The 12,760-nt window shown below is 40.7% G+C and overlaps 1 protein-coding gene across 1 annotated transcript; it reads left to right on the top strand.

The window, feature by feature from the left end:
• The first annotated feature begins 736 nt into the window (after positions 1–736).
• Tfpi2 (tissue factor pathway inhibitor 2) lies at positions 737–6,370 on the top strand. The gene is made up of 5 exons (XM_041675735.1): positions 737–869; positions 1,067–1,249; positions 3,411–3,590; positions 5,016–5,186; positions 5,552–6,370. The coding sequence occupies exons 1-5, from the start codon at positions 782–784 to the stop codon at positions 5,668–5,670; spliced, it is 741 nt and encodes a 246-aa protein (XP_041531669.1). The 5' UTR covers positions 737–781; the 3' UTR covers positions 5,671–6,370.
• The last annotated feature ends 6,390 nt before the right edge of the window (positions 6,371–12,760 follow it).

The following is a 12,760-nucleotide window of genomic DNA, read 5'->3' as shown; positions in this document are numbered from 1 at the left end:
GATTTTTGTTGTTGTATAAACAAAACGTTGGCCATAGTCTAATATATAGAAAGAACAGTGGACTTTCTTAGTTGTGTTGATTAGGGATATGTGGGAAGGGGCTGGCCAAAACTTCAACCTCAGCCAGTGTGTCAAACAGTATAATTATCATCTTAGAAAATGATGTGGCAGTGTCTAATCCTTCTCTGTGCAAGAAGAGAAACACATATCTCCTCACAAAGCACTTCGTTCATTGGCATGAGCTAGAAACTGTGGTATTTGTGTGTTGGATTTAAAAACTGAACTGTTGATAACACAGAACACATACATACATTACAAAGAACTAGTCTCAATAATACAGGTGCAGGGGCCCAGGCTTCTGACCTCAACATTTAGGAGGTGGTGGAATAAGGGGGTTCAGGCCTTGTTCTGGGATTGAGGTTTATTCGCAGTAATGGTGCGGTATATTGAGCAATCCTCGGTATGGGTCACTTCCTTCTGGCTGGCCAGTTTCTCGTTATTGACACACACGTGTTCCTCGGGTTTTCCCTCTCTGACTGCGGGCAAAAGTATGGAAGTTAGGCTTAACTTTTCAACTCCCGGGAAATTCCTCTAAGGATACAATGCTCGCGGGGGCGGGTTGGGACACCGCTGCAGACGTGATTCAGCTACATTTTTGCGCTCCGCCCCGTTGGGGGGTCCAGGGAAGACCGCCTGCTTAAAGGCCGCTCTCCTGGTGAGCAAGTAATTGGCAGTCTCTTCCCTGCACGCCGTCCAGGGAGCCGCAGCTCTACCCTGCATTATGGACCCTGCTATGCCCCTGGGACTGTGGCTTCTGCCGCTGCTCCTGGTGGGTTCCGCTCGCGGTCTCGCTTCAGCATCCGCCCAAGGTATCGGTCCAGGATCCATTCCTCTTACCCCTTTTCCCCAGGGACGTGCTTTCTTGCTAGGCTGTCTCCGGAACCTCTGCCAAGGGGAAGTCTGTCATAGTTACTGCAGAAACTTCTGCTGAGCTCTGACTCCAGACCTTCCAGTCCTTGGTAGGCACCAAATTTGACCCTCTCTCTTGTTTTTCTTCTGATTACAGGGAATAATTTAGAGATCTGCCTTTTGCCTTTGGAGAGGGGACCTTGTCGGGCTCTCATCCCCAGGTTCTACTATGATAGGAACCGGCAGAGGTGCCGCAAATTCAAGTACGGGGGCTGCCTGGGCAACGCCAACAATTTCCACAGTCGGGATCTCTGTGAACACACTTGTGGGAATATTGAGAGTAAGTGGGGGTGCCCTGGGGTCAGCTAGCGTCTGCCCCAAGCGTCGGTCAGAGCTCAGCAGATTTTCCAGGTCTTGCTGAGTCCACTGACTTTTTAACTTCAAATTTCCGAAGTGCTAAACAAACTTCACTGACTCCTCCCTCCCACCCCCACCCCGTTTGTTATTAGTTCTCCGAGAATTTCAGAAAATATGTGTTGATCGTTTTCATCTCGTTTCTTCCAGATCCATGCCCCCTTTCCTACCCACCCAACTAAGTACTTTCCCAACCCCTACGGAGTAGAGTTTATGCTGTCTGTATACTCTTGGACATGTGGAGAGTGGTCACCCCACCTGGGGATATGATTTTAAAGAAAACTGATTTTGCCCCAACATCAATTCCTTAGCGTGAAACTGTGCCCATCTCCCTTATGATTGTTTCTAAGTTTCCCCAAAGTTTAACCCCAGATCCACAACCACGAACAGAGTTCCTCTCTCTGTCAGATTTCACTGCAATGCCGTGCCTGCGTGAACTTTGGGAAGGATGCATGGGTTTATCTTAGGCCATCAAAAATGCAAAGGAAGGACATCATTACTCTTTCTATATCCACCATTATTTCCAGAAAAACGGTCTCTGAGATACGGGATACTTTTATTGGTTCTTACTTTTGAGGAGGGATTTCTCTTCGTATATAACTTTAATTTTGTTTCTTGGATTAATCTAGTGGGATAGCTAAACTTCACAAGAGTTTGTTTTCTTTTACTTTGCCATTTTCTAATTGTATAGATTAAGGATGATACAGGGCTGTGGCCACCAATGAACATAGCCAGGAAAAAAAAAATGTGTATTGAAGTGAATAAATTTGTATACGGAAACGATCAGAGAACAGTCTTCTACTGAAGCTGAGTCAGGCTTCATACACTGTCTAGAAGAAACGGACTTTCTGATGAAGGGGCATATTTTTGAAATATAGTATTCTAGTATGAAATAAGATTATTGTCCCCCAGTAGTTTTGGAAATTATGGGAAAGTTTTGAAAGTCCTGCTTGGAAGGCTGCTTTGGTTTTCATTATAATCTTATTGATTTCTTAGGTTAGCATCAGAACAGTGGGCTTTCTTAGGCTCCTCCGTACATACATGCCATTGTATTTCCTCTCCTTCCCACTGCACCCTGAGCACTGTTTCTCATTCTCTGCTCTTTTTTTTTTTCTGGTCCTTTTGCCTTCACTTCTTACACCACACGCACCCTGTACAGTCTTTTTGCTCCTCTCCCTGCTTGGAGCTTTCTTCCCTGCCCCATTTTTCTGCCTTTTAACTTTGACCATACATAAGCATCAACCTAGATCCTGCATATGAGAGGGGATACGCGGTGCTTGCCTTTCTGAGCATGGCTGGGTTTGTTTTCCATGATGATCTCCAGTTCCACTCATTTCCCTGGAAATGTCATCTCCACTATTATTTTTCATCTGAAAACATTCCATTGTATATTCAGCCTCATGTACTTAAAAGATTCGTCTGTTGCTGGAACAGCTGTCCGTTGTTGTGAAGAGTACAGGAATAAGCGTGCACGTTTAGATATTGCTGTGGTGTGTGCACCCAAGGCTCATTAGATACACGCTTGAGTGTAATAGAGTTAGGTCAGATAAGAGTTCTATTTCTGCATTTACACACACTGACTACCAAAGTGGCTATACCAGTTTACTTTCTTATCAGCAGTGAATAAGGGCCTACTCTTCTTGCCCCAGCCCCTTATAGCACTTGCTTATTTTCTTGATAATAACCAAGGAAGACTACTGTGGGATATTTATACACTGTGTGAAGGTGCATTGTTGTGACTGGTATAATAAAATGCTGATCAGTCAATAGGTAGGCAGGAGGTACAGGTGGGACTTGTGGGGACAGAAAAGACTTTGGGAAGAAGAAGAGTGGGGTCACCAGTCAGATGAGAAGGAAACGGGAGGTACAAGGTAAAGAAAGGAAATGCCACATGACAGAATGTCTATTAAAATAAATGGGTTAATTTAAGTAATAAGAGCTAGTTGAGACAAGTTGAAACTGAAGGTCAAGCTTTCATAATTAATAAAAAGTCTCTGTGTTGTGATTTGGGGCTGGTGTGGGGAAAGAAAGCCTGCTACAGAAGACTTCTTTGAGTAACATGTTTTATTACCTCTCCATTCCCCCAGAAGTTCCTACAGTTTGTCGGTTAGAACTCAAAACATACCCATGTAACAAGCGCCATTTGCAGTATTTCTTCAATCTGAATACCATGACATGTGAACCCCTTAGCTTTCATCTGTGCAGCAAATCTTTGAACATATTCCCCGACGAAAATACTTGTAAGAACCGCTGTGAACCAAGCAAAGGTGAGTACTTCAATTGTGGGTTTCTATTCAAGACTTTTATCAAGATTTTAAGGGAAAATCAATAATTTGACCTAAAATTAACTTGGTTTGCATGCCAGGGATTGCACAATCATGTGATATTGGTCATGTATGTATGTGTGCTTGTATGTGTATCTCAGGAATCAAACCTAGACTGTGTCGATATTCACAACTACCACTCTGAATGGAAGCAGGATGTCCTTACTTTTCTGTGGGTGGGTACCAGCAGAAGGTTAAATGAGGTGCACAGTTCTCGAGACTGGACCAGCCCTCACAAAGGCATTAACAAATGGTACTACTTTTTCTCTTGTTTCTGGAACCCTCCCATTGAACACCTCTAATTAGAAAATCTAAAATTTGAAAAACTTGAAACACTTCTGGTCCCAATCATTTTCAGATAAAGAATATTCATCCTGTATTACATAAAAATAGAGGAAGGATCTAATGGATACGAGGGGAGAAGAAGAGTGGACATAATGCTTTTTTCTCATATTTTCTGGCATATATCTATGTATGAACAAGGGAGCAGGGACACCATGACAGAAGTAAATGGGTCAGTAGCATTGGTGATGACAAACGGGACATGTAATGAGAGATATAAGCCCAATGAAAATAAAAATGTTATCATGTAACCTATTTTTATATCAATGAAAGTAATCAATAAAAAAACATAGCATATACCAATAAGTGCTGAGACTTCAGAAATGTATGGAAGTGGTTTTGTGTCTGAGACAGTGTAATATATAGGGCTGAGACTTTGTTTGAACTTCTGTATGCTTTGGTAATTACAAATCATATCACAGTTTTCTGCGCTGCTTTTCCCTCAAGATGTAGTTTCCACCAGATATAGCAGGGACATACAGATCTTAAAAAGTTAAATCCTGAAGTTCTTTAGCAGACTGTGGCAGGCTCTGTGGCTGTACTGTGCTGAATATACAGAATTAAATGTTGAATGTATGTAAATGTTCCAGTGATGGTACCAGCCCAAAAAAGTTTGTCAAGGTATGCCACATACCTTCCTTTGGAACTTAACCCATTTTTATCATGTTGAGTTGGAGACTTACTTTCTTTTTACATACAAAAGGTAAAAGACATAGGTTTTATAAAAGGAATTATTTTAGCTCCTTATGAAATTGAGAAGGATGCATATGGGGGGTGTTGACTTGCAGAGGACATGATGTAAACATAGAGCATATATATGAACGAACGTTAAATTTTTAACTTAATAAAAAATAAATGATCAAAATGAAGCAGGTAACCTTCCTTATAACCTGGACTCACATTTTGAAATGGTTCAGTGTCTTGGATTCAGTGTGAGGCCTGTGTGGGATTTCCTTCAGCTACTCCACTGAACATTACCATCTCTTACTTGGGTATTACAGCAAATTTAATTTCTTTTTTATATAGTTCCATCATTTTGCTCCAGCCCAAAAGATGAAGGCCTGTGTTCTGCCAATATGACGCGCTATTATTTTAATTCAAGAAACAAAGCCTGTGAGACCTTCACCTACACTGGCTGTGGCGGAAATGAAAATAACTTTTATTACCTGGACGATTGCGACCGTGCTTGCACTAAAGGTAGCAAAGCTTTTCATATTCACTCACCACACGACGAGAATGAATAATTCAAATGGAAGACTGTATTTTCTATATCCATTTTACTAGTGCCAAATGGCCATGGCTAGACTAATCTTTCAAAGATAGTGCTTGTGTGCTGATTTGGTTTGTCAGAGGCACATGCTGGCTCGCTGTAGCAGGCAGTAGGCACGCTCTCCAGGTTCAGATGTAGATCATTGGCAACCGAACGCCTAATGAGTTAAGCTGTGCTTGTAACCAGGATATATAAAATGAGGTGAGGTCACAAGTATTCTGGACAATTGGATATAAAGTGAGTGTCAGACTATAAAACCTTATGATATTAATTGCAATTTTGTTGTTCTTAGCCCCAAAGAAGCCAAAGAAAAGGAAGACAGGAAGTGGCTTCAGAATTAGAACAAAGCCCAGACGTTGGACTCCCCGTTTGAAGCATTCCCTTATACTTGAGGAAACAAATCATCAGTAATTTATTCATCTGGTTTTACTGTTGTCACTTTTTTGCTTATGGTTTTTATTCATAACAAGCTGCCTTCCAAATGTTAAGTTAAAATTTTTAATTTACTGTTCAAATATTTAAGTGACTGATATCACTTAAATCAGTTATCAGATATGAATGTGAACATGACTCATCCAATTTCTTGGGGTGGATTAGTCCTCATTTCAGAAGACAGTGCTTGCTAGAATGGCAGAAGTCAAAATAGATCGTGCAATTTTAACATATATGAGAATCAACAAGAATGGTAAAACCATTTAATTACAAACTTAAAAGTTTAGGTTATATTTTAGGCTCCAGGAGACAAATTGCTGTTTTACGAACACTTCACACAATCATCCCAACATTATTACTTATACTTTGCCTTCCATTCCTGTCTGGTCAGATTTCAGTATAAGTAGGAAGAACAGTTTTTTTTTCACAGTTATAATTATTACTGGATGAATTTAAAATGTGGATAAATTTATTAAAACAAAAGCATTTCCTAGAAAATATCATTACATATGTAATTCTGTGTTTCTTTATTTTCTTATATCTGACAAGCTACATTTTCCATAGCTGACTTTTTTTGACAATATGTGTTGTATTACTTCCTCAGACAAAATTTTCTGGAAAACAATGACATTACTAGATCTTTTATACATGTAAGATGTATCCTCCAAACACATGTATGATTTAGTAACTTGAATTTCACAAATAAATTATTTTTAAAAGTGGTTATTATAAGAAGATAGTGTTTTTCTTTTTTAGAAAAAGGAAAAATTAAGGAAAAATGCATTATATCTTTTTAGAAAATTTAACATTTAAAAGTAATTCTTTAGCAAAATTACAAGAACATTCGCTCTTTGACTGAGAAGACACCTGAAACCCTATCACAGTTGTTTTGGAAACATGGGTGTGCTTGAGAATATTGTCCAGTGCAGAAAACTGGAAACCAAGTGGATGTAAAACAACACATGGGGCATGAACAGACTGTCTGTGTGATGTAATCAGACCCAAGAATCCAGTGAGGAAGCAGAGTGTCTCTCTGTGTGTGTAATCACAACCAAGAATCCAGTGAGGAAGCAGAGTGTCTCTGTGTGTGTGTAATCCGACCTGAGAATCCAGTGAGGAAGTAGAGTGTCTCTATGTGTATGTAATCAGACTCCAGAATCCAGTGAGGAAGCAGAGTGTCTCTCTCTGTGAGGAAGCAGAGTGTCTGTGTTGTGTGTAATCACACCCAAGAATCCAGTGAGGAAGCAGAGTGTCTGTGTGTGTGTGTGTGTGTGTGTAATCAGACCCGAGAATCCACGAAGGAAGCAGAGTGTCTGTGTTGTGTGTAATCACACCCAAGAATCCAGTGAGGAAACTGGGACCAGGCAACAGGAGCAAACACACACACATTCTCAGATGTCATGGAGGATGTTGACTCATTTAAAAACGATAGCCTAGAATGGGACACAGGCAACAAGCAGTTAACAAATATGAGACAAGTTTTATGTAAATGATCCTTCTGTAGTTTTGACTTTGGAACGTGTTATGTTTTATGTACGTTTATACAAGTTAAAGGTAAGAAATTGGGCATTTTTTAACACTGAAAAAAAATGTAGCTGAGAATCCAAAGAACTATTGAACAGTAAAAGAAGTACAAAAAAAAAGATATAGACTTAGTTTTGGTGGCTTTCAGAACCAGTACATGACCATAAATCTTTGGCAGTATTCCACTAAAGGGTTTAAAAATTCTAAAGACATCAGAGAAAGTATGGAAAAGTTCTTCAACTGTGATTAATTACTGCTAAACTGTTGCTGCTGTTCTGAACCCAAATGTATAGATACTTTATGGTGCTATATATTCAATAAAATAGGAGACTTCTTCAAAGGAGATTTTTAGTTTCAAGAGAAAATATCTAGAAGCATCCATTGAAAAATGAATAGAAATCTCTCCTGTAGTCAGAGACTACTTGTTTGCTCTTACCTGTCCAGACCTGAAATAATTACACAGAAACTATAGCAATTGCAATACTGTTTGGCCAATAGCTTAAGCATATTTCTAGCTAACTCTTACATTTTGAATTAACCCATTTCTATTATTTTATATTTTACCACGAGGCTTGTAGTTTACAGGTAAAGTTCGGGCCATCTGTCTCCTGTGGTGGCAGCTACATGGCTTCTCACTGACTCTGCCTTTTTTCTCCCAGAATTCAGTTTAGTTTTCCTGCCTAGCTCTATTTTGCCCTGTCATAGACCCAATTCTTTATTAACAAACGGTATTCACAGCATACAGAGGGGAATCCCACATCACTTTCCCACCATTTTTTTTATTTCCTCAAACATGACATGCTGACCACAGTTTCCCCTTCTCCACTCTTCCCAGTCCATATCCCTCTTTCCCAGATCCACTCCTCCTCCATTTACTTTCAAAAATAAAAAAGAGCAGGCCTCCCAGGGTTATATCAACAAAACACAGCATAACAAGTTACAATAAGAATTGGCACAAACCTTCATATCAAGGCTGATGAGAGACAACCCAGGAGGAGGAAAAGGGTCCCAAGAGCAGACAAAAGAGCCAGAGACAGCCCCTGCTCCCACTGTTAGGAGTCTCACAAGAACACCCAGATATGTGTCTATAGTACATTATACATATGCATTATAATTGATATGCAGAGAACCTAGCTCAGACCCACAGGATCCACAATTGTTTCCTCAGTTTCTGTGATTCCCTGTGAACCCTGCTTCATTGATTCTGTGGGCCATGTTCTCCTGGTGTGGTGTCTTTGACATTTATGGGTCCAGAAATCCCATTCCCCCTTCTATGGAGTTCCTAGAATTTCAACTAGTATTTGGCTATGGGTCTCTGCATCTGCTCCCATCAGTTACTGGATGACGCCTCTCTGATAATAATGGGCTTAGGCACAGATCCTATGAGTGTAGCAGAATCATATCATTGGGAATCATTAGAATCATTGTATTCATTCATCTATCCACCCTGGTACCTGATTATCCAGGCAGTATCAGATGCTGGCTCCCTCTTGTGGTTTCAAGTTGGGCCAGCCATTTGGCCACTCCCACAAGCTCTAAGACATTGCCCCAGCACATCTTAAAGGAGGAGAAATTGTAGATTGAAGATCTTATGATTGAGTTGGTGTCCAAGTCCCACTGCCAGAAGACTTGCTGGGTTATAGAAGATGGCCGATTCAGGCTCTGTATTACCCACTGATAGGTGTCTTCTCTAGGATCACTTTTGAAGATTCCACATTCTTCTGCATGTGTCCAGCAACTTCATTTGTCTTTCCCTGCACTTTTCCTTCATCCCTCCCTCCACCCCTGACTGATTTTTCCTGTTCCCATCCGCACCTGCCCCCAAGTTTGAATTAGAAGTATTATTATGAACACAGATGTCATGTTTTTTTTCAAGATACATCTTATTCCCTAACTTTCACTAAAGCTCCTTAAGGCAGTGGCAAGTGACAAGGACCACTAAGCGCACTTGCTCCTCACATCTTCTTCTCCTAATATCATACTTTATTAAAAAAAAAAAACAACTGGTATTTTTAGGAGAAGTCCCCAAACATAAGTCTAATGTAAGAACTATTCAGAGGAGCCTGGGACATATTATTCTAAATATCAAAGAAGGAATCAAAAGTAGCTCACACTGATGTAAAAGAAGACAATATTAGCACCAAACGAAATAAGGACCTCAATACATAAAAACATACAAATGTAAAGAACTGCACATCTATAAAACACATGCACATGTGCACCTGTACAAATATAGTTACACACACACACACATACACACACACACACACACACACACACACGAGGCCTCTAGCCATGATATTAGACCTTACAATCAAATTTCCAGATTGTGAGGAAATACTGGAAGTAGATAAGCAAGTTATCAGAAGCCAGGGGAAGTGTTCAACAAAATCCATTATTGCATGAAACACTCTGGTTTCCCCAGTTACATTTTTTTAAAAGGGGGGGGGGCAAGGGAATAGAACCCTTACCTTAGTAACAAGAAAATTAGCAAAACTTTAAAAGGAAATTTGTTTAAATAAAGCTTGTGTTTGCAACTCTTTTTTTGTGTGTGTGTGTGGTGAATTAGGATTTTTATTTTATTTTTTTTTATTGAGAAAAGGAAAAAAAAACAAGTTCCCGCTGCCTCCCAGCCTCCCATTTCTCTCCCCCTCCTCCCACCCTTCTCCCCCTCCTCTCACCCTTTTCCCCCTACCCCTACTTCTCTCCCCCTCCCTCTCCAGTCCAAAGAGCAGTCAGGGTTCCCTGCCCTGTGGAAAGTCCAAGGTCCTCCCCCCTCTGTCCATATCTAGGAAAGTGAACATCCAAACTGGCTAGGCTCCCACAAAGCCAGCACATTAAGTAGGATCAAAACCCCCTGCCATTGTCCTTGGGTTCTCATCAGCCCTCATTGTTCGCCATGTTCAGAGAGTCCGGTTTTATTCCATGCTTTTTCAGTCACAGACCAGCTGGCCTTGGTGAGCTGCCAATAGATCAGCCCCACTGTCTCAGTGGGTGGGTGCACCCCTCGTGGTCCCGACTTCTTTGCTCATGTTCTCCCTCCTTCTGCTCCTCATTGGGACCTTGGGAGCTCAGTCCAGTGCTCCAGTGTGGGTCTCTGTCTCTATCTCCATCCATCACCAGATGAAGGTTCTAGAAATTGAGGAGGATACCAGAAAATGGAAGGACCTCCCTTGCTCTTGGATTGGGAGGATCAACATAGTAAAAATGGCAATTCTACCTAAGGCAATTTATAGATTCAATGCAATCCCCATCAAGGTCCCATCAAAATTCTTCACAGATCTTGAGAGGACAGTAATCAACTTTATATGGAAAAACAAAAAACCCAGCATAGCCAAAACAATCCTATAGGCATTACCATCCCTGACTTCAAACTCTATTACAGAGCTACAGTGATGAAAACAGTGTGGTACTGGCATAAAAACAGAGAAGTCGACCAATGGAATCGTATAGAAGACCCGAATTTTAACCCACAAACCTACGATCACCTCATTTTCGATAAAGGAGCTAAAAGTATACAATAGAAGAAAGAAAGCATCTTCAACAAATGGTGCTGGCATAACTGGATGCCAACCTGTAGAAGAATGAAAATAGACCCATATCTATCACCATGCACAAAACTCAAGTCCAAATGGATTAAAGACTTCACTATCAGTCAGAACACATTGAACCTGATAGAAGAGAAAGTGGGTAGTACCCTACAGCAGATGGGCACAGGAGATCGCTTCCTAGGTATAACCCTAGCAGCACAGACATTAAGGGCAACATTGAATAAATGGGACCTACTTAAACTGAGAAGCTTTGTAAAGCAAAGGACACTGTCAGTAAGACAAAAAGGCAACCTACTGACTCGGAGAAGATCTTCACCAACCCCGCAACAGACAAAGGTCTGATCTCCAAAATATATAGAGAACTCAGGAAACTAGACTTTAAAATGCTAATTAACCCAATTAAAAAATGGGGCACTGAACAGAGAATTCTCAACATAAGAAGTTCAAATGGCCAAAAGACACTTAAGGTCATGCTCAACCTCCTTAGCGATCAGGGAAATGCAAATCAAAACAACTTTGAGATATCATCTTACACCTGTAAGAATGGCTAAAATAAAAAACTCCAATGATAGCCTTTGCTGGAGAGGCTGTGGAGAAAGGGGTACCCTCATCCATTGCTGGTGGGAATGCAATCTTGTGCAACCACTTTTGGTTTCGGTGTCTCAGGAAATTCGGGATCAACCTACCCCAGGAACCAGCAATACCACTCCTGGGAATATACCCAAGAGATGCCCAATCATATGACAAGGGCATTTGTTCAACTATGTTCATAGCAGTATTATTTGTAATAGCCAGAACCTGGAAACAACCTAGATGTCCTTCAATGGAAGAATGGATGAAGAAAGTGTGGAATATATACACATTAGAGTAGTACGCTCCGGTAAAAAACAATGACTTCTCGAATTTTGCATGCAAATGGATGGAAATAGAAAACACTATCCTGAGTGAGGTAACCCAGACCCAAAAAGATGAACATGGGATGTACTCACTCATAATTGGTTTCTAGCCATAAATAAGGGTCACGGAGTCTACAATTGGTGAACCTAAAGAAACTAAGTAAGAAGGAGAACCCAAGGAAAAACATATAGTTATCCTCTTGGCTATGGAAAGTAGATAAAATTGCCGGGGAGAAAATTGGGATCTTGGGGGTGGGGTAGGATGGGGGTAAGGGGAGATGGGGAAAGAAAAGGGAGAAGGGGAGGATGGGGGGAACTTGGGGGAAAAAGATGATTGGGATAAAGGAAGGTTGGATAGGGGAGCACGGAAGCACAATTCTTAGTTAAGGGAGCCACCTTAGGGTTGGCAAGAGACTTGAACCTAGAGTGGCTCCCAGGAGCCCAAGGCAGTTCCTTGGGTAGCTGAGGATAGGGAACCTGAAAGTGTGTGTAACTCTTCAGTGATTATAGAGAAGGGAGATAACAAAAGACTCATTCATGCTTTGGGGTTGCAGACTGAATGATGCAGAGCCTTTAGGAATTCTGGGAACTCCTAGATTCTCCATATGGTAGCTAAATATTTGATATCATTACTACCCTACAACCAAAGTCCTTAGAAGATCATTACCCCAACTCAATTTATGTACACACAGCTGTTCTGCATTGCTCAAAAGTAGAACTTTCATACACAGACATCCACACACAGAGATTCAGACCACTGTCATTCCATTAAAATATATCAAGCATAACCATTATTAAACACTAAAAATAAAGTAATTTTAAATTATGAAAAAAAGAAAGCAAGTTGAAGCAGTTATGGTGCATCCTCCAGATAAAGGAAGGAACTCTATTCTTACCACTCAGTGTCAGATTGAGAAAAACTCCCCATTGTGTTTTCACCAGACAGCCTTAATCAAATGACTGTCTCCTTCTGCAACACACACACTACCCAGGCACACATAAGCAAAAAGCATAAGGTTTTTATTTAATTATTTGTATCTCCTTTATCACAAACACTTTGAAAACCCTGGAAACTGACATAGGGCTTAAAATTCTCTG

Source organism: Microtus oregoni, unplaced genomic scaffold (genome assembly GCF_018167655.1).
Source record: "Microtus oregoni isolate MIOR12 unplaced genomic scaffold, Mior012 000026F_ref0000081, whole genome shotgun sequence".
Lineage (NCBI taxonomy): Eukaryota > Metazoa > Chordata > Mammalia > Rodentia > Cricetidae > Microtus > Microtus oregoni.
Note: the sequence above shows the minus strand (reverse complement) of the source record. Positions and strands in the feature narration are given on the sequence as shown.